The sequence below is a fragment of the Phocoena phocoena genome, chromosome 2 (assembly GCF_963924675.1).
Source record: "Phocoena phocoena chromosome 2, mPhoPho1.1, whole genome shotgun sequence".
In the NCBI taxonomy this organism is placed as follows: domain Eukaryota; kingdom Metazoa; phylum Chordata; class Mammalia; order Artiodactyla; family Phocoenidae; genus Phocoena; species Phocoena phocoena.
The window spans coordinates 73,353,688-73,373,862 of NC_089220.1; the positions used below are offsets into that span (position 1 = coordinate 73,353,688).

General features: G+C 54.5%; 4 protein-coding genes across 5 annotated transcripts; 1 reads left to right on the forward strand and 3 right to left on the reverse strand.

Annotated features, from left to right (window-relative positions):
* Nucleotides 1–1,492: 1,492 nt before the first annotated feature.
* Nucleotides 1,493–2,561, reverse strand: LTB4R (leukotriene B4 receptor). Its single transcript, XM_065872555.1, is given in 3 exon segments — nucleotides 1,493–1,752; nucleotides 1,755–2,174; nucleotides 2,177–2,561. Coding segments are annotated over 3 exon segments (1,065 nt in total).
* A 4,152-nt stretch (nucleotides 2,562–6,713) lies between these two features.
* On the reverse strand, nucleotides 6,714–7,781 carry LTB4R2 (leukotriene B4 receptor 2). Its single transcript, XM_065872659.1, has one exon. It carries the CDS (start codon nucleotides 7,779–7,781, stop codon nucleotides 6,714–6,716), a length of 1,068 nt encoding a protein of 355 aa, XP_065728731.1.
* A 2,436-nt stretch (nucleotides 7,782–10,217) lies between these two features.
* CIDEB (cell death inducing DFFA like effector b) lies at nucleotides 10,218–13,291 on the forward strand. Of its 2 annotated transcripts, XM_065871114.1 has the most exons (5): nucleotides 10,218–10,404; nucleotides 10,738–10,882; nucleotides 12,024–12,173; nucleotides 12,414–12,604; nucleotides 12,716–13,291. In XM_065871114.1, the coding sequence occupies exons 1-5, from the start codon at nucleotides 10,364–10,366 to the stop codon at nucleotides 12,846–12,848; spliced, it is 660 nt and encodes a 219-aa protein (XP_065727186.1). In that variant the 5' UTR covers nucleotides 10,218–10,363; the 3' UTR covers nucleotides 12,849–13,291. The 2 variants fall into 2 exon arrangements, with proteins under 2 accessions (XP_065727186.1, XP_065727187.1); XM_065871115.1 differs by lacking the exon at nucleotides 12,024–12,173 and having other exon boundaries at nucleotides 10,364–10,404; nucleotides 12,716–12,848.
* On the reverse strand, nucleotides 13,274–19,407 carry NOP9 (NOP9 nucleolar protein). Its single transcript, XM_065871113.1, has 10 exons — nucleotides 19,069–19,407; nucleotides 18,411–18,854; nucleotides 17,237–17,347; nucleotides 16,851–16,992; nucleotides 15,922–16,114; nucleotides 15,143–15,283; nucleotides 14,609–14,734; nucleotides 14,207–14,443; nucleotides 13,888–13,993; nucleotides 13,274–13,548 (listed from the first exon to the last, which is right to left on the reverse strand). The coding sequence occupies exons 1-10, from the start codon at nucleotides 19,313–19,315 to the stop codon at nucleotides 13,391–13,393; spliced, it is 1,905 nt and encodes a 634-aa protein (XP_065727185.1). The 5' UTR covers nucleotides 19,316–19,407; the 3' UTR covers nucleotides 13,274–13,390.
* Nucleotides 19,408–20,175: the final 768 nt, after the last annotated feature.

Sequence of the window (20,175 nt, forward strand, 5' to 3'; positions counted from 1 at the left end):
AGGTCCCTCAGATTCCCCCCTGCTTCCTTTTGCATCCTTCTGCACAGTTGCCGATATTACGTGGGTCTTGAAGCATCCAGGGCTCATTCCTACTTGCTCATACTTTGGGGTCCATGGGAGATGTCTTGACACCCTAAGTTTGTGGCAGGTGTTGCACGTGGATTTGGGGGTTTTCTCCTAGTTGTCTTTTTTTATAGGAGACATTCAAAAAGTACACTGCCGCTACCATCTTTTTTTTTTAAACGAATATCGTGTATTTTTATTTTATTTATTTATTTTTAATTTTTGGCTGCATTGGGTCTTCAGTGCTGCGCGCGGGCTTTCTCTAGTTGTGGCGAGCGGGGGCTACTCTTTGTTGCAGTGCGCGGGCTTCTCATTGCGGTGGCTTCTCTTGTTGTGGAGCACGGGATCTAGGCGCACAGGCTTCAGAACGTGTGGCACACGGGCTCAGTAGTTGTGGCTCACGGGCTGTAGAGCACAGGCTCAGTAGTTGTGGCACACGGGCTTAGTTGCTCCGCAGCATGTGGGATCTTCCTGGACCAGGGCTCGAACCCGTATCCCCTGCACTGGCAGGCGGATTCTTAACCACTGTGCCACCAGGGAAGCCCCTACCATCTTATTAAAACGCTGTCGGAACAGAGCCAGTCCCAGACTCTCCAAGGCAACAGTCATCCCTAGGAAAGAATGACTCAACCTTCTCACTTCTGCAAATCTTCATTTCCTAAGGGTAACCACATCACAGAGGGCCCTCAGCTCCAGCCTGCACCAGAGCCTTTTAGGGGTTGGCAGAATGCTGATTTGCAGAATTCTAGGGGATAAGATCTGATGACTTGGTTCTCAAGTGAGGCCTCCTTGGGAGACACAGGGAAGGAAAGCAATCCCCTAGGACACCTCCCACTGAGAGGACAAAGATTACTGGTAGGAAGTTGGAGTCCTGCTAATAAAGATACCCATCACAGCCTCCAGGGCAGACACCTCACAGCAGTGCTAAGTGTTCTCAGAAGGTCTGCTGAGTCGGGGAGTCTGGAGTGATGAGCCCACGTGGGTGGTCTTCCTTGGCCAGCTCCTTCAGGGGTCTGCAGCCCTGTGTTGTTCTCAGTATGATCTGCAGACCACCTGCCTCAGAGGCAGGGAGGGAAGAAGGTCTGATTTCTATGTCTGTGTCTCTTCCAAAGCTGAAAATCATGGGAAACTAAAGGATGTGCCTCTCAGCTATTGAGAAGGACACCCATAAGAGCAACCAGGAGCACCCCAGTCCGCCATAATACACATGCCCCACACACAGGGTTGACCCAGTTTCAGACTTCAGTTTTCATTGCAAAGCTGCCCATGGGGGCCAGGCTCCCACTCTGCCCTGACTTGCTCTTCCCCTCCCTCTCATCCACTCCACCCGCCACCTGGGTAAGAGGAGGTTGAAGAATTGGGTCAGGCCAGCGTGGGCGTATTCCCCCAGGAGGAAAGCGAGCAGCCTTCCCGCCACCACCCCGCAGGCCTAGCTGACTTCGCTTCGCTCGAGAGGGTTGGTGGGGGCAGTGAGGCTCTCGGCGGGGCCAGGTTCGGGAGAGGCGGGTGCACCCCTCACCGTCTGGGCCAGGGTGCCCCCGCGGCGGCTGCTGGACGCCTCGGAGCCGGTGCCCTCCAACAGCTTGGCGACGAAGGCCGTGCCAGCCGAGCGCTGCGGGCCGCCGGCAGCGCATGCGCACAGCACGGGGTTCACGCTGCTGCTCAGGAAGGCCAGCGTTCTGAGCGCTTGCGGGTCAGGTGCAGCCGCTGACTCTCAGGCCGGGACCCCAGTGTCTTGCCCGCCAGCGCTCGGACCCCCTCGGCCAGGTTCACCACGTGGTAGGGCAGCCAGAAGGCAGCGAAGGCCAGGATGATAAAGGCCAGCAGGCGGCCGCTGCAGAGGCTGCGGCGGAAGCGCCGGACCCGCAGCCGGCGCCGGATGTCGGAGTAGCTGGCCACCACGGCCAGGAAGGGCAGCAGGAAGCCGGTGACCACCTCGAAGAACAGATGGAAAGCCCTATGTGCTTCGCTGGGGTACTTCGGGAAGCAGACCAGGCTCCTGTTGTCCGGACCCAACGTCACTTTGCGGTACAAGATGACGGGTGTGGCCAGCAGGACAGACACCACCCAGATGCCTGCTAGCGCCCGCCAGGCAACTGTCTTGGTGCGAGTTTCTGGGACACAGAGGGGAGGGCCACCACCAGCGAGCGGTCCAGGCTCATGGCCGTGATAAGCAGGATGCTGGCATACATGCTGACTCCGCAGACATAGTGGAACAGGCGGCAGTCAGCCAGTCCAAAAGTCCAGGTGCCTTGGGCCGTGTAGTAGAGGAAAAAGGGGGCAGTGAGCAATACGGCCAAGTCGGCCAGGGCCAAGTGTAGCACCAGCGGGGCAGTGACAGAGCGCTTCCGCATCTCTACCAGGATGCTCCACACCACAAAGCTGTTGCCGGGCAGCCCCACAGCCAGTGCTACTGACAGTACGATGATAACCAGCAGAGAGATGAACATGACACCTGGTGACGAGGGTGCTTCAGGAGATGTAGCGTTCGTGGCCATTGCAAGGACCTGGAGAGCGAGGGCGGACACGCACATGAGGGAAGGGACAAGGGTTTCCTGATACCCTGGACACACCTAGCCTGCGTATTCTACTCTGTCTCCAAGGTCAGCAGCATCAGTTGCACCTCCGCAGTATACTGCCCTCATCACTGCCACCTGACCTGTCTTAAGGGGATCTGGCTGAGGAGAAAGACTTAATTTCCCAACTGGGCCACAGGGCCCCTTCCTGCCCACAGACCCAATTGCAAAATATATAGCAACAGCAGAAGCAGTATTTCCAGACCCTTCAGCCTCCTTCCCTCAGGAGACCCTGAAACCCAGAACCAAAGTGGGGACTTTCCTTACCAATGCCGCACCCCTCAAAAGGCTAGCTCCTTTTCCCCCCGCCAGGCCCTCGGCCCTTCATTCCCACTGACTTCTTCCAACCACCTACCCACTCGCCCCAGAGATTCCCGGGGCCCATCAAGAATAACAGGGATGGGAAGGATTTCGTGGATAGGAGACAAGACTAAGTCCTCCCAAGTCATTTTACCACTGGTCAGGCTTTCTTTGGAAATTCCTTTGGACCTTCTCTTATGGTTTCACCACCCCCCACACTCCCCTACTCCCAGGAAACTTACTTAAGGCTTTGCCGAGCACTGGTTAGAAGCTGGTGTCAATCCCAGGGTGAGAACAGAGTGGTGTAGCCTATCCCCAGATCTGTCCCAGGGCCAGGGGCCTGGCCTGGGGTCCAGGTTCTATCAGCTAAGTCAGCCAGAGAGGAAGTACCACAGAGCAGGGGAGGGAGAAGACACATCTTCCTGAGGGTGGGGTGAGAACTCCTACCCCCTCCCTTCACTAGATGAGGTGGAATATTCTTCATGTTCCAGAAGAGCCCAGCTGGGAGGAGGACTCCTCAGGGGTGGGGCGAGAAGAGAAGAGCCCCAGAAGGGGCAGTGAGAGAGGAAAGAGGGGTGAGGGGGTGAGTAGGCTGGGGTGTGGCCTCAGATGCAGGTCTAGACCAAAGCATTGAACAGAGTAATCAACTGCGTCATACAGGAGAAGGAGGGAAGGAAGCCAGAGAGGGGAAACGGACTCAGATTGAGAGGTCAGAATGTTGGATATCTTTATATTTTCTGTGAGCGATGTCAATTTTTAGATTAATAGGAAGTATAGGTTGACGCTGTGGCTAGGTTCTGGGTTTGGGTCAGGTGACGTCAAAGAGGACGGCATTGTGTGTTTGGCTTGGATTCAAGCCATGACCGGTATTTGGGGGAGAGGACCCTCTTCTAGCACCCCTATCCCTCTCCTCACTTAAAAGAACTAGTTCCATTCTAGGTCAATCTCCATTCTCTTTGGGAGAAGCCAAAGTCCAAATGGTCTCTCTAGTATCACACAGAATGACAATTTCTTCCCCTTCCCGAACCACTTGCCTTGTGTTTGCCCATGTGGCTACCCTGCCACATGAATTTGGACCCAGTATCTGGGCACTGGGCAAGGAAGTCAGCACCGCCTCTTTCCTACCTTCCCACAGCTGACTGTTCTGTCCCACCTTAGACACACAGAGAGAGCAGAGGTGAGCACAGGGGAGCAGACATGAGGGAGTGAGGGCAGCGATGCCTTATGCCTGCCCTGCCAAGAGGGGAAACCAGGAGGCTGGAAAGGGAAACAGCCCCCAGAAGGGTCACTCTTCCGTCTCCCTGGAAGGAGGACAGTCTCGTCTTCTTGAACTCTCCTGCGAAGCTAAGAACCAAAAAGTCTTATCTTCCATCTGACCATGAGCCTTCCTGCTTCCCTTCCAGCTCTGCCTCTTCTCAGGAAAGATGCACAGTGTAATGGTGGTCACTGAGGTCCCTTATCCTCTGTAGTGCCCCTACCTTTCCTGCTGTGGGAAAAGCCGGAGCAGAGTTGACCCAGCAGTTATCAGGCAGAGGATATGGCGAAAAGAAATGGGCTGAAACCGCAGCAAGAACTGAAGACAGAGTTGACGAAGGGCTTTCTGACCACTGAGGGTGTGTGAGAAGGGGAGTGTGTAACAGAAGTTGGGGAGCCTCTGCCCCGGTGCACGAGGACAGGAAGAAGCCCGTGAAGTTGGTGTTTGGGGATAGAAGCTTTCGGCTCAGAGCTCCAGGGTCAACCAGAGGTCCCTTCTGACAGGAACTGGGGTGTCTTTGCCCCCTCTCCCAAACTGCTCCCCACCTCCATTTCTCTCAATGGCTTGTCTTCCTCTGCCCTAGACTAGACACTCTGGGCATACTCTCCGTCCCCCAGGTCCAGAGCTCCATCCCAACCCGTTTTGGTGGCCCTGATGTGACCCTGAGAACTGGATTTCCTTTGCTGTCTCTCTTGGCCTCTGCCTGGGTGGTGTGAACAGTCACTAAAGCAGAACCGGGGTGATGGTTAGGGTGACCTCTCAGGTAAACAACCATCTAAGTTTGCCAGAGACTGAGGAGGCTGGGACAAGAGACTCAGTGCTAAAACTGAGAAAGTCCTGGGCAAACGGGGATGGGTTGGTCACCATGGTGACCACACGTGTGTGCACACGGACATCCCTTAAAAAGGACCCCATCCTACATCTCCAAACTCAAAAGTGTCAGGATCCAGAAAAATTTTGAGACCTAGAGATAGAAAGATTCCAAAAGATGGGGGCTGAGAAGTACTGGGGGAGATTAGGAACAGCTAGCAGTCTTGGGGGGAGTCAAGACTTGGCAGAGAGGAAAAAGAGAGAGAGGGGAGGTGGCACCTCCCTGAAAAATTCCTCCTGTCTTCCAGATATCCACACCACTCCCCATACCCCTCAACCCCAGCCCCCAGAGGGTCCCTGTGTGAGTGAACGCCTGTTCCCGGGCTCCTTTTTGAGTCAGGTGACCTTTGCAGGGAGAGTTAGATTCAAAGAAGGTAAGTCTCAGATTCCCACGGCCCCTCCCCCACTGTACCAACCACAAGACAGACAAGAAAACTTTCCTTTCAAACCCCACAGATTGATTTTCCCCTTCCACAGCCAGTTTCCTCTCCACTCGGCTCTAACAGACCCCAAAGAATGGATCGCATCACCACCCCTCATCCAAGCACTCATACCTTTCCTTCCTCTTTCTCTCTTTATTTCCAGAGCGGTTCTATGGGTTGGCTTGGGGGAACCAGGCCACCTGGGCTGGGGAGGACAAGTCATGATGCCACCAAAGGCTGGCATTGCCCAGCCTTGGCCCGACCCAGCAGGCAACTAGGTGACTTCGGTATCACTCAGGTATGATGAACCACTGGAGGGAGCATGCTTAAGCCATCGCGTAATTGTTGCCAAAATCTTGGCTCCCTGTCCACCAATGCCGAATAGAAATACGGAGACAAAGTCTGGAGAAAATAGAAAAGAGTGGCTTTATTCCTTTGGCCAGGCAAGAGGGAAACACAGCAGGCTAGCACCTCAAGAACTGTGCCCTCCCTCTCCTGGGGGATTACAGAGGGTCTTATAGGTAGAACTTGCAGTCCAGGGTAAGTGATAAGGATCAAAGTGGTGAAGGTTTTGCATTCTTCTTCTTCTTGCAATATTTTAAAACGGCCACAGCTAGCAAAAGGCAACCGGCTCTGGTGTCCCTGAAGTTATCGTCCCGTGACCTTCTTTTAATGCTGCGAGAGAGCGTAGGGGGGAGAAGAATGCCAGGTGCAGAGTATAATTCCTATGGAATCAGAGAGTAATTAGCTTTGTTTAGCTTTGTGAAGGACAAGTCTAGCTACAAGTGTTTGTTAGTAGTAACAGCTAAAGAGTAACCAAGATTGCTTAACTCTTTCAGGCCTGTTTATGCTGTTTCCCCAGCCTGTTCATTGTTTGCTTATTTTCCTTGCTTATCAGAAAAGTCTCATTTCTATTTTTGCTGAAACATAATGACCACCCAGTGTATTTCACAATAGCTATCGGCAACAAGTAAGCAGCTCTGGCACCTGGGCACGTGCCAACCTGCAAGTACATGATACCCCTTAACACTGACCATCACCACTCAAAGTCCCTCAGTCTGAGGAACCTGGGCCTGCCCCAGATGGATGATAATTCTGCCCAGACAGGTCAAAACTATGGTCAGAGAAGGATCCCCAAACCGTCCACAGTGGTTCCCTGAGTTCTGGGAGGCGATGTAAGGGGATAGGGGAGAGCAGGCCCGGTTGTAGGGTTTGACGTCAAGGATCTCATCCCTGACTGTCCCTCTCCGCCCCGCCCCCAGGGTCTCCATTGCCACGGCCCTGCCCCAGCACTTTGAGCCGAGGGCTAGCTCGGAGCTCCATGGCCCCCACCCTAGACTGGACGCCCCATCGGGCCTCTCCGGAGCCCTCGAAGAGCCGCGTGAGGAAGCGGGGACCCGCCCGGGGCAGTAGATCCCCGGCGGTGAAGAGGTAGAGCAGCGGGTTGACGCTGGAGCTGAAGAAGGCCAGAGCCGTGGTTCCGGCTCGCGCCGCCTGGCCCGCCCCGCCCAGGCTCGCCAAGGCTCCTTCGGGCGGAGCCAGCGCGGCGAGCGCCTGCAGCACGTTGACAGCGTGGTAGGGGGCCCAGAGCAAGCCAAAGGCCAGCACGATGGCGCCCACCAGCCGGCCCACCCGCGCCCCGTGCCGCCTGGCGCCCCAGCGGGTGCCCCGCAGCCGCACCAGCGTCACGCCGTAGCAACCGAGCACCAGCCCGAAGGGCAGCACGAAGGCGGTCAGGGTCTCCAGGCTCAGGTGGGCGGCGGCGTGGGCGGGCGACGGGTGGCACAGCTGGCACACGCGGTCCGCCCAGAGGTGGCGGTACACGGCGGCCGGGCTGGCGAGCACCAGGGCGGCCAGCCAGACGGCCAGCAGCAGGCGGCGGGCCAGGACCGGGCTGCGCAGCCGGGGCGCCAGGAAGGGGCGGGTGACGGCGAGGCAGCGCTGCAGGCTGAGCAGGCCGGTGAGCAGCACGCTGGCGTACATGCTGAGCGCGCACACGTAGTACACGGCCTTGCAGCCCGCCTGGCCCAGCGGCCAGGCCTGCCGGGTCAGGAAGGTCACGAAGAGCGGCGTGAGCAGCAGCACCGAGCCGTCGGCCAGCGCCAGGTGCAGCACGAGCGTGGCCGCCAGCGGTCGCCCCCGTGCGGGCCGCCAGCCCGCCAAGCTCCACACCACGAAGCCGTTGCCAGGCAGCCCCAGCAGCGCCGCCAGCAGCAGGAAGGCCGTGCCTGTGACCCGCGAGGTCTTCCAGCTCAGCAGCGTCTCGTTCCCCGGGGGACCGTAGCAGACCGACATCCCTAGGCGCCTACGGGAGGCTGGAAAGAGCCATGGAGCGCTTTCAGGTAGGGCAAAAGCCCACGTTACGTCTGATGCCGGTGAGAAGGGACTGTGCCTTCCTCACTCCTCTGCAGCCTGCCTCTCTTCTGTCTGGGAGCTTCTGTCTCTTCCTCCAGGACCCCAGACCCAGCTCAAACACTGCTTCCTGGAACCCAAATCCCCTGCTCTGGGTCAGCCGACCTCCCCAGTCCTGACTCCCAGGCTGTCACTGCCTCCACCTTCCACCCTCCTAACCTGGCCTCTCCTTCTTCGTCCAGCCCCGTTGCCTATACCTCAGGGCAAAAGTGAGTGGAAGGGAGTATGGTCTCATGGGCAGAACTACTTACCCAGCTGGGAGCGAGCAGGGTTGGGGGCCCTCCAGGGGCCTGGGGAAGCCCAAAGGCAAAGGGGCAGTGGGCCAGGTGCCTAATCCTGTCCTGTGCCTGTCAGGTTGTCAGAGGGTGAGGCGAAAACAGGGAGGGACAAGGTGGGGCTCCTCTCGGGCCTTTCCTGGGGCCCCTCCCTCACCCTGCTGCTTCCCATCACTAACACGTCCAGGCATGTGAGAGCCCGCCTCCCCAGGAAACAGTATAAGCTGAAGGGGTGCAGATAAGGTTCCCTGGTCGTGTGGGTGAGTAGGGACACTGCCAGATCCTGCCCCTGGGTCCTGCTTCAGCGCTCATCCCTCCCCACCCCCTGCCCCCCACCCTCTGGTCCCAATCCTCCCACCCTGCAGCTCTTATGCTGTCTGGCCGCTCTTGCCTGCACTCAGCAGAGAAGGTGACCCAACTCCTCATTCCCCCAGCTGCTCTACCTTTGCCTGTTTTCAGACTCCTGACCCTGAGACTCAGACTCCTGAGCCCCCTTTTTCCTCAGCTTCCTACCTACCCCTCTCACCTCTTGCCTTGGACCCTGCCCCAGTCATTCTGCCCTCACACCTCTCAGTGGGCTATCAATGGCAGCTTTCAGTGTAAAGCATAGGTTAAGTTCCAGGCGGAATGGGAAGATGCATGGAGGTGTGAGGGGCTTATAGCCTGGTTGAGGAGTCCTAACTGACAACCATGAAGAGGCCACACTGCCAGGCTGCACCAGGATACAACGCAAGGAAAAAGGAAAGGGCGCAGTGTAGAGACTTACTTCTCTAGGTCGTGAGGTTGGGCAAAGCTTGGAAAGGAAGAAATTTGGTAGATTGATGAAATTTAGGGAAAGGGAAAAAAGGCTTCTGCCCAGTCAACAGCCAGAAGGGGTTTCCTTGGGAGCCAGGACACCAGTCTTGTCTCAGTTTGGGTTCCCTCCAGAGCAGAGCCTGAGTCGAGGACATGGGTAATCTGGTATTTGGGGAGTCAGGTCGGGAAGCAGGAGGGAGAGAGCAGGGGAAGAGAGGGAAGAGGAAAACCAGTAAGAGTGTATTATTGAATTCCAATATTCAGTGGGCATCAGGAACCTCTGAGTGCACAAAATAACTTCCAGAAAGAGAGAAGATGGGCGTTTATGGCCAGCTCACATTCCCCATTGTTTGAGGGTTGTCCTAGAGGCATTGATGCCCTTATACACGCTTGCAGCCTGTACTTGTCAGGGGGCTGAGTGGGCTGCTACAGCTTCAGATAAGACTCCTGGGCAAGAAATCAAGGAGACTTATGCTCATGTGAGGGATTCACTGACAGTGGGAGTCTGAGCTTCCTCATAACTGTTCATCACAACGGCAGCTGAAATCAGAGATGGGACAAGGGGCACCGAATGCTAAAGTCCTGATGTCATCAAAGGACCCATCCCCTCTCCGCCTTCCGCATCTCCTTCATGCCTATAAAGTGGCCGATGGAGAAAGGTGAGAGAATGACTAACCCAGTGCAGCTGAAGCCGGCAGTTCTTCTGAAGAGAAGTGTTGAGCCAGCCCCTCCCCTAGCCCACAGAGGGAAGAGCGTGAAAGAGGAAGGCCAGGGTCCTAGAGTCCCAGACAGGATCCTGGTGATTCTCGATCCGTGGATCAGGACCCATCCTCCCCTCGCACCCCACCCAGGCACACTGCCTGGAGGTGTCCTATTTTCTCCAAGCCCTGCCCATCCTCAGCACGGCCTCCCTGTTCCTAAAGCTGCAGTTCATGGCTTTTTCAGTAGGTGGCAGCACGTACAGAGCAAATCACATAACCAGCTTCACCCAGATTGGGAGCCAGAAGAAATTGGCCCTAGAAATTACCTCAGTATAAAGAAACACACCGGATATCACATTCCATCCAATTACATAGTTCCCATGTACCCTCACATCACACACTGCCACCAGAGACACACACACAAACTTCCATGGCTTTTGCTGGACGTATCTGGGCCTCAATCCTTCCTCCACCACCCCACTTGGCCCTTCCCCTCCTCCCTCCCCTTGGACTTTGCCCTTCTCACTGGCCAGGCAGGGGGGCCAGAGTCCGGGCTTGACTCAAACCCCACCTCGCTGGGGCTAAGATCCCAGCTCCGTAACAGAAAACACCACCACTTCAGCTCCAACCCCGCCGAGAACCACCGAGCCCAGAACTCCCGGGAGAGGCAACTCTCCTGCTCCTTCCCTCCACCATGGAGTACCTCTCTGCCCTGGACCCCAGCGGCCTGCTCAGGTGATTTCTAACCCTTCTCTCCACTCTCCAGCTCTGGGGATATAGGCAGGGTGACAAAGCTGATTTCAGACCCTGGAAAACTTTCGAATTTGTACCCCTTCCCCTCCCTGCCCCTTTTCACAGTGGGCTTGTCCAGCTCCTGAACCGCCACCCCCCTCCCTCCTCCCCGCGCCCAGTCCGTGGTCTCTCCCTCTCTCCCCGAGCTACTTTAATCCGCACACCTAGATCCCTCCCTCCCAACTTCCCTAAAGCTCCAGCTACCCCAGGCCCATCACCCGCCGCTGCACTCACCAAATCCCTCACTCCTTCTTGACCTTTCTTCCCACCTACCAGGTCAGTAACCAGTATGAGCTCCGATTTGGGCCGTAAGGTTTGGACCTCGGCTCCACCACCCCCGCGACCTTTCCGCGTCTGTGATCACAAGCGGGCCACCCGGAAAGGCCTTACAGCTGCCACCCGCCAGCAACTGCTAGACAAGGTGTGTGGGCCACGTCCCTGGGTTCCAAGAGCAGGGGCAGCCAAGGGGCTAGGGAAGAGTGTGAACTTGGAATAATGAGCAGGAAGGGCCGCGGCTACATGGCTGCCCCTCCCTCTGAGGGCTAAAAGCAGGGGGGTGAGCCCAGTGGCTTCTGCTGCATTTGAGTCAATTCACTTTTTTTTTTTCCAAGGAGTGGGCTTTTCTTTGGGGGCGGGAAAGGAGTAGACAGGGTTGGAGGGATAGATTACAGAACTCAGTATGGAACGGCAATTTGTATGACAGATCAGATTCAAATCCTGATTCTGCCGCTTCCTAGTGTCAAAACTTGGGAAGTTACTCAGCCTATCAAAACCTCAGTTTCGGGCTTCCCTGGTGGCGCAGTGGTTGAGAGTCCGCCGGCCGATGCAGGGGACACGGGTTCGTGCCCCGGTCCGAGAAGATCCCACATGCCGCGGAGCGGCTGGGCCCGTGAGCCATGGCCACTGAGCCTGCGCGTCCGGAGCCTGTGCCCTGCAACGGGAGAGGCCACAGCCGTGACAGGCCCGCGCACCGCAAAAAAAAAAAAAAAAAAAAAAAACCCCTCAGTTTCTTCATCTGTAAAAAGGGTACAACAATACAACTACCTCCTAGGGCTGCTGAAAGGAGTAAAAGAGAATAATGTATGTAAAGTGCTACATAGATACTTGACACTAGTGAAGACTCAAAAAGGTTAAAAGTCATTATTACTGAAAATAGTTCTGAAGAACTCTGTGAGGGTCGCGGAGAGTGAGGTGGGACACTGGAGATAAGACCCCGTCGTGCCAGGCCCCATCAGCATAGTGCCTATACCCATTCAAGAGAAACTGGCTAGCTTTTCAATTCCTAACCAGTAGACATGGCTTGGAGGGAAGCTGAGAGATGACAGTGACATGGTAGGAGCAAAGCAGAAACACATAGGAAAAGGACAGCCCCTAGTGAGGGTCCCCCAACAACTAAAGAACACTGTGAGCTAGAGCCATTAGAAGGGATGGCAAAGCACCAGGAAGGAGAGTTGGGATATCAGTCAGCATCTAGGGTCAACCGTTGGGTGCTGGGCAGCTGGACAGGGAAGGGGCATGGGATAAGCTCTGCCCCTTCCCTCCTACTTCTTGCCACTGGGCAGGCACAGGAGACTCTGACGCTGAGTGGAGTGCTAACACTGGTGCTGGAGGAGGATGGGACCACAGTGGAGAGCGAGGACTTCTTCCAGCTGTTGGAGGATGACACATGCCTGATGGTGCTGGAGTTGGGACAGAGCTGGAGCCCCAGCAGGGTGAGAGGCCCACACTGGGGCTGCTTAGGCCACTGATCCTTTCTGTCTCTCCCAAGCCTCTTCTGCTACCTAACCCTGATCTTGGGGGCAGAGGCGACGGGAGAGGTGAGGAGTTGTCGAGGACTCCTTATAGTGGACCAACAGTCCAGGCAAGGGTGGGTCTGTCCCAGTGCTGACAGGGATTAGTGGTGAGTGTCAGTATGTGAGGGTCCATTGCACCGATGTGGGGGGCCCCTACAGAGTGGGGTGCTGTCGTATGGCCTGGGCCGGGAGAAGCCCAAGCACAGCAAGGACATCGCCCGCATCACCTTCGACGTATACAAGCAAAACCCTCGAGACCTCTTTGGCAGCCTGAACATCAAAGCCACGTTCTACGGGCTCTACTCCATGAGCTGCGACATTCAAGGACTCGGCCCAAAGAAAATACTCAGGTCAGAGACCAACATGTCACACTTCCCCACCCCTACGGCTGCACTCCCCTACCCTGTCAGCTAAAACCCCCAGACCCCACCCCGTGACTTCCTCTTGTCTCTGCCCTTCAGGGAGCTCCTCCGATGGGCCTCCGCACTGCTGCAAGGCCTGGGCCACATGCTGCTGGGAATTTCCTCCACCCTTCGCCATGCAATGGAAGGGACTGAGCGGTGGCAGCGGCAGGGTCGCCTCCAACCCTACTGAGAAGGGGCTCTGAGCTTCTGCCCCTAGACTCATTCCAAGAGACAGACTGTAAGGACTGTGACAGCATCAAGTTTGGGGCCTACACACAGTGCAGGCTCACTAGCCCGCCTGTTTTCCCCAGTCTTCTGATCCCATAGTGACAGGCCCATCAGCCTAACGCCTTCCACCCCAGCCTATACCCATTGCTGAAGAATACTATCCATTCCTAGCCATCTTTGCAGCCTCCCACTTACCCTGAAAGGCCACACAGCCTGTCCACAGGCATCTGGATCCCACCCTGATTGCTGCTCCATCTAGAGGTCCTTACCACTCCCCTCCTGTCCCTAAGCTCCCCAGTGCCCTGAAGAAAGCCCTCTCTGACTTTACCTTGAGATCTCTATTTCTTTGTACCCTTCCCCCACAAAATAACAAAGGTGTTTCCAGTAAAAATATAAAAATGTTTATCAATAAGACTTTTGACTCCAGTTTAAACTAGGAACAGGACAGGATAGATACTCCGTTTCCCCGTGCCCCATGAACACCCAGTCCCAGATCCAAAGGCCTTAGTCTTCAAGTATTGAATTCAAGGCCCGCCTCCGCTTGGCCACCGTCCCCTGCTGCTGTTCCCAAGCCTCTCGCCGCTTCAAAAAGGTAGTCAGGGCCACGTTTCGAGCTACATGGTGGCCAAAAGGGTCCCTTATCAGCTCCTGGTTCCGCGCCCCTGCAAAGGGAACCATTCATGTTCAGTATCACCATGCAGTCACCCACCCATCCTTGAAGAGACTCTACTTGGGGTGAAAGTCCCTCCATTTTTTTGGAACCCTGGGCCTGCCTCAGGATAGAGTTAACACCTCACTGTCCAAAGAAGAGAAGTCAGGAGGAGGGGTGGGAGCACAGTCCACAGAGGGGCAGGGGAGAACAGACTGCCAAGAACCCGTGGCCAAGACCACCCTTTGGAACTGAAGTCTCTGCTTAATTTAGGTCCATTCCCAGCCACCCAGCTCTTTAGAGTGAGGAAAGGGGACATTTGGAAAGGTCAAAGATCGGTGCTGGTACTCACCCAGCTCAGCAGCAATTTCCTTCCGGGCCCCCAAGGCTGCCCCACTCCAGATGGCATCAAGCACACGGCTGCCGTGGCGACTACAGGCCAGAGCCACATACTGTCCCTGCATTGAGACAAGCAAGGTAGGGCCCTCTAGGGCAGTCTACAGAAGTGTGTTGGGTGGGGGTGGGCATGAGGGCTGAAGTTCAGAGGCTGAGTTGAAGCAGTCTAGGAACTACACATCCTCTCTGTGACTCCGAAGCACAGTCCTGGGGGAAGCTCACATTCTCTAAATGGAGGATGGCAGAGGAATCAAAGCAGAAGCCAGAAATCTAACCTTTAGGGTCTTCAGCACCCGGCGGCACTGCTTGCGTGTCACGGAGGGGCTGGTCAGGACAGCATCAAGCACATGGGAACCAGCAGGGCTTTGGGCCAGAGTCAGAAGCTGTGGTCCTGTCAAGGCACCCAAACTTCGAAGTATAATACCAGGACTGGAGAAGTGCAGCAAATGCTGGAGCAGTAGAGACCCAAGGACTGTCACTTCCCCCAGGTCCCTGGCGGTGGCCATTTCTACCTGGAAGGACAGAGACAGGGAATTAGGAGGCAGCCACCAAACTGCCACCTTCACTTGGATGAAGCCAGAGATCTCACCACCCTCACCTCAGTGGTGAGGGGCTTCCTAAGCCCTGGGAGGCCTGGTCCCCAGTTAGTCACAGGTTTGTCCTCTCCCCTACCTCACCTGGTGCTCTGCGGGCACTGCCCCCTCCTCCTCTGCCAGTCCATAGTACACCTCATAAGTCATCAAAGTGGCAAAGAGAGGCACACAGGCCACTTGCCGGGAAGAGGGCTCTGCACAGTGGAACGCCTAGAAAGGAAGACAAAACATGAAACTGAGAACTAACCTCAAGTAATTCATCCCTAACCTCAACTTCCCAGACAGGGGATAGCATTCAGGACAGATGAGAATGCCTAACTCCACAAGAACATAAGCTGCATGCGGACAGGATCTCATCTGCCTTGCTGTATCCACAGCCTCCATATATGTAACGGTCTGAATAAATATTTATTCCTTAAAACTTCTCTCTCTGTCCTGGGAGACTATTTTCATTCCAGGGCCATGAGATGGTTTTGGCTTCATTTCCCCCTGTATCTGTGAACTCCCTGGGCACTAGACCTCTTGGGTTCACAGATACAACGACTGAAGATTAGCTAAGTCCTAGCAGGTAGAATTTGAACTGAGGGCATAAATGGGTTGCGGGTAACCACCACTCACCTCCAACAACAGCTGTAGGACCTGGGCTTGGTGGATCCCAACTCTGTGGCAGGCCCCGACCAGGGCAATGACTACCCCTGAGTGACCCTGAGCCAGCACAGCTTCCAGGGCAGGGCTTAGCTCCTCAAACACGGGGGACAGCTGAGGGGAGACATGGGTTAAAGAATCTGGCATTCTGGTAACAGTGGGCTGAGTTATTGAGAGAAATCTTCCTGCCAAAAACAACTAAAAATGCTAGATAAAACATAAAAGCATTGCCAACAACAGGACTTTGGTTTGGATGGATAAGGAAGGTCCAGAACAAAGGGGCAATCTTAGAGGTGCGGCCTCCCATGGGGAGGGGATTGTAAATGGCCATACTCTCAGGATAAGGGAGGACTAGAATTAAACCTCCCCTTCTACCCTAGATCTCAACCCATGAGATCCCAGGGAAACATGCCTTGGCACTAAGCAGCAAAGGAAATGAGAAGCTAGGACAGCCGCTCCAGTGCTCATATGGATTTGTAGCCCAGTACCCAGAGACTGCGCGAGCCACGGAAACTCAGGCTGAGAACTTGAATTACGCCGGTCTCCTGCTGGCATTGGCACCTGAGAGAAGCCAAAGCAAATCCTTTCTGGGAAGAAGGCACCTTTACCCTAAGCTCTGGGAAGCCTCCAGGAATAACTTCTCAAGGGGAACGGCCAGTACACTGTTGAAAATACAGACGCAGGCATACAATAAAGCAAGTCCCAATGAACAAGAACTAAAAGGAACGGACTCAGCCAAGTTCCTGACTCACCAGCTCAGGAGTGGTGATAGCATCCAGGAAACGCTGCAAAGGGAAGTTAGCAATAGGATGTGCAGCCAGGGTCTGCAGCTGTCCTTGGAAGTGATCCTCAAAGAGGCTCTGGAGCCTTGGGGGCTCCGACACCAGCAGCACCTGCTCCAGGAGTCTGGAGCTCGTCTGATCGCGCAGAAATAGCAGTAGGGGACTGGGGACAAGGAGAGGGTGATCAGGTAGTCTTCACTTCATCCAAAATAACCACATCTTACCATGGTGATCATTTTGAAGTGTACTGAAATAGCAAATCATCACGTTGTGTGACAGGAACTAACACAGTGTTGTACGTCAATTATACTTCAAAAACAAACAAACTTATAGGAAAAGAGGTCAGATTTGTGTTTACCAGAGGCGGGGGCCCTGGGGGTAGGGGGAACTGGCAGAAAGCGATCAAAGGTACAAACGTCCAGTTACAAGATAAATACTAAGGATGTAATGTATAACATGATAAATATAACTGACACTAGTGTATGTTTTTACATGAAAGTTGTTAAGAGTTCCATCACAAGGAATAAAAAATTTTTTCCTATTTCTTTAATTTTGTATGTAAACGAGATGATGGATGTTCACTAAACTTATTGTGGTAATTGTTTTGTGAGGTAAGTCAGTCAAATCACGCTGCACACCTTAAACTTACGCAGTGCTATATGTCAATTATATCTCAATAAAACTGGACAAAAAAATAACACGGCTATATACATATATATCTCATATATACCTCATATATATATATCTCATATATATATTTCATATATATACATATGTACACACACACATACACAGAATGAAAACCTTTGTCTTTTAAAACAAACAAACAAAATACCCATATCATGTCATTCATTTCACACAGCCCACCACCTTGGTCAATCCTGAGGCCCTGTCCATACCTGCCATCTGCTGAGGAATTGCGGCTACTCAAGTAGCCCATCACAGCATTGCAGAGGTGGGCACAAAACTGGGGCAGCTTGCGGTGTAAGATCTGTAAGGCTACTTGAAGGCAGAAGCTGGAGATCTTGTCAGTGATAAACACTGTGGGGGAGGGCAGAAATAATAAAAGCGGCTTTCCCAAAATCCAGACAACCTATAAAACCTCAGATCTCAGGCAACAGGATTCAAGGGACTATGGACACAAATGGTCTACACAGGGCCTTTACAACATCAAACCAGATAAGATTTGAAAACAAGAGGGATATGACTGATCAAAATAAGAGCCTTGTTTGATGATCGTCACCTCCAAAAAAGATCCCAGATCTCCTCTTATTTCCCTCCTTACCAGCAATGTCCTTCAGAAAGCAGGAGCTCAGGTTCTGAAGACAATTCAAGAAGGTTTCAGGGACCTCGAAATCGGTTGCCTTACATTCCCGAGATGGGGCCCTTTGTGCTTCTGAAGGAAGATCAAGAACGTATGCAGTGGTGAGATCACAAACTGCCATCCAGGAGGAAGAATAATTCCATAGTTGAACAAGGATTTGGCTTGGAGATGCGGAACACATACAACTCAGTTGGTACAACTGAATGTCTCGTCTCGTCTGGATGACTGAACTGAGACTACATATCCGTTTTAATTTCTCTAAGAAACTTCAACCAGCTCCCCCATGGTCCATAGGAGATAGTCTAAACTCCTCAGTCAGGAGTTCAAGGTGTTCCAAAATCAGGCCTCACCTAAACTCACTGTCTTATTTCCCAGTGTTTTTCAAAATGTAGGTCTGCTGCCTATGAGTGTATTACGAAATCAATCTAGTGGGTCTCAACCACCTTTTTTTTTTTTTGGCCGCGCTGCGTGGCCTGCGGGATCTTATTTCTCCAACCAGGGATCGAACCCGCGCCCCCTGAAGTGAAAGCACAGATTCTTAATCACTGGACCGCCAGGGAAGTCTTAAGCATTTTTTAAATGTAACACACAAAATAAAATGAAAAAGGAGGGAACTCCCGGGCAGTCCAGTGGTTAGGGCTCCAAGCCTCCACTGCACGGGGTACAGGTTTGATTGGTCGAGGAACCACAAGCCGCGTGTGGATCAGCAAAAAAAAAAAAAAAAAAAAAAAGGGGGGGGGGAGAAAATATCAGAGTGGGTTGCATGCAGTAAGGGTATTGTTTCCTGACCTTTTGCTTGAATCCAATATGTGTATATATACACATATGTATGTCGAGTCATGTTTAAAAAACTTTTCCATACTGTGAGTTCTGGTTAAAAAAAAGTTTGAAACGCAATGCTCAAGTGAATCATCTCTTCCACTTGCCCCCATTCTTCTAACAGCTGTTCCCTAAACACACCTATGCATCCTCACCTCTGGGCCTCTACACACACTAATCTTTGGCCTGATATCCCTGACCTAATTTCTCTGCTAATTCTTTAAGGTCAGGAAGAAATCTTCTGCTTATTCTCTCCTTCTGAACTTCCTAAACTCTCCTTCCCTCTGGGTCCATATCCCTTTCTTGTAATACTTACCAGGTAACTGGGAGCCACGGTGCCTGGCTCTCTCAGACTCCAGAAGAGTCCCTCCCAATACCTGCAGCAAAGTTCTGACCACGAAGCTGCCATGTGTGTCTCCACAGTAGAAAAGAAAATCATCACACACCTCAGCGGCTAGTCCCAGGCCCAGTTCCTCCAGGGTCTCCAAAGGACCATCCTTCCCATCCTCCTCCTCCTCCTCCTCTGCAGGGTTCCCTAGCAATCGAGGCAGCTGCAGCAAAGCACTTTGCAATACATGGACCCCACATCGATGACAGGCCACAAAGCGCAAGTTGGGCCGCAGAGCAGCCCATACTCTACACAGCGGTTTCAGGGGACTGAACCCCAACAGTTCCTGCAGCATCTCACTACCAGCCCTGTTTGTGGCCAAGGCTAGGGCCTGAGCCTCCACTTCTTTCAAAACATTGTGCACCATCAGCTCTGGAAAAACAAGAAAAGAAATACATTAAAGAAAATGAGAGGAGGCTAAGGTTATGTTCCATCACTTAACCAAGGGGTGGGGAGGGAGGAAGGGGATACAGGAGATGAAACTAAGTCCTCACACCCTGGGGACCCACGAAAATGTCCTTACCGGTCCTGGATTTTATGCCCAACTAAGTGCCTCCCTTCATCCCACCCCAAAGTTGCTCCCTACCTCGTTCTTCTCCCGTCTCGGGGACCTCTTTCAGCGCGGATAGCGCCCGGCGGAAATACCCCAGAGCTTCTGGGCTCAGGTGAGGGTGCGCATCCGGAGCCGGCTCTGAGCGCCCATCCGGAGGCGGGCAGGGTTGTCGCTGGCGGCCTGGTGGGGGGCGCCCCGAGCCCTTGGCTCCGCGCCCTCTTTTGCCACCAGCGGGGAACCGGCGCCCCGCCTGGTGGGGGGAGCGCGGAACCAGCCCCATGAGCGCTTCCGCACCTCTCCGCCAGCAAAGGCTTCCTTAGCCGCAGCGGGAACCTCAACCACTCGCGTACGGGCCGGGGCCGGGCAGAGTTTAGTCACGCCCGCGCGCTCAGGGCGCAGCGTTACACGTCATAGCCCCGCGACTGCCGCTCCGCGCCGGGAGTGGCTGTTTCGGGATCGCCCAGCTCTCGCTTGCCAGTGCTGGCTCCTACCGGTCATTGCCCCGGGCCCGCGGGGTACTCTTTGATCCTCCCCTCCGCGTCGCCAGCGGAAACTGGGTCAGAACGCGGACTTCCACCCCAGCCTCGTACTCTGACCCCGTAGTTGTCACCTCGTCCCGCTCCCGCGGCCAGAATTAAAGTCCTCGACTTCGAGAACTTTGCGAACGAGGCGGCGCGAGAACTCCAGCAGTAGTACACGTGGCCGGTAAGGGGCGCCAGCGCCCTCCACTTCGGGCTCGGGGTCCCTTGGCCTCGCGCCTACCCCCGACCCGGAAGTCTCGCCTCCGGACCAGCGGCCAGTGCTCCAGAGAGCTCAGGACTCCGCGTGGACGCGCTGGGAGGGACCGCCCCGCTACAGTCTCCCCCCAGTTAGCCCCACTCAGTGAGTGGCCGTCCTGGACAGCCCCACTTCTTCACTCCTTGGCCTCCCAAAAGGGACAACCGGCCATGTCCTGGGGCCTGCACTAGTTATCCCCCTTCTTCAGTCCTTGGCCTCCCAAAAGGGACAACCAGCCTTGTCCTGGGCCCTGCACTGGTTATCCCCCTCTGAAACTTCTCTCCCATCAAAGGATCTCAGCCTTGGCTCCCCTTCCTATCATTGTCAAGGTCCCCCCTCTGCATATACACTCTGCAGGCTTCC

Coding starts and splice junctions, on each gene's coding strand:
- LTB4R2 (XM_065872659.1), bottom strand. CDS start 7,781: ATGTCGGTCTGCTACGGTCCCCCGGGGAACGAGACGCTGCTGAGCTGG.
- NOP9 (XM_065871113.1), bottom strand. CDS start 19,315: ATGGGGCTGGTTCCGCGCTCCCCCCACCAGGCGGGGCGCCGGTTCCCC. Junction 14,444..14,608: donor CAGTGCCCGCAGAGCACCAG/GTGAGGTAGGGG, acceptor CTGTCCTTCCAG/GTAGAAATGGCCACCGCCAG. Junction 13,994..14,206: donor GGGTGCTGAAGACCCTAAAG/GTTAGATTTCTG, acceptor GTCTCAATGCAG/GGACAGTATGTGGCTCTGGC.
- CIDEB (XM_065871114.1), top strand. CDS start 10,364: ATGGAGTACCTCTCTGCCCTGGACCCCAGCGGCCTGCTCAG. Junction 12,174..12,413: donor AGAGCTGGAGCCCCAGCAGG/GTGAGAGGCCCA, acceptor GGGCCCCTACAG/AGTGGGGTGCTGTCGTATGG. Junction 12,605..12,715: donor GGCCCAAAGAAAATACTCAG/GTCAGAGACCAA, acceptor TCTGCCCTTCAG/GGAGCTCCTCCGATGGGCCT.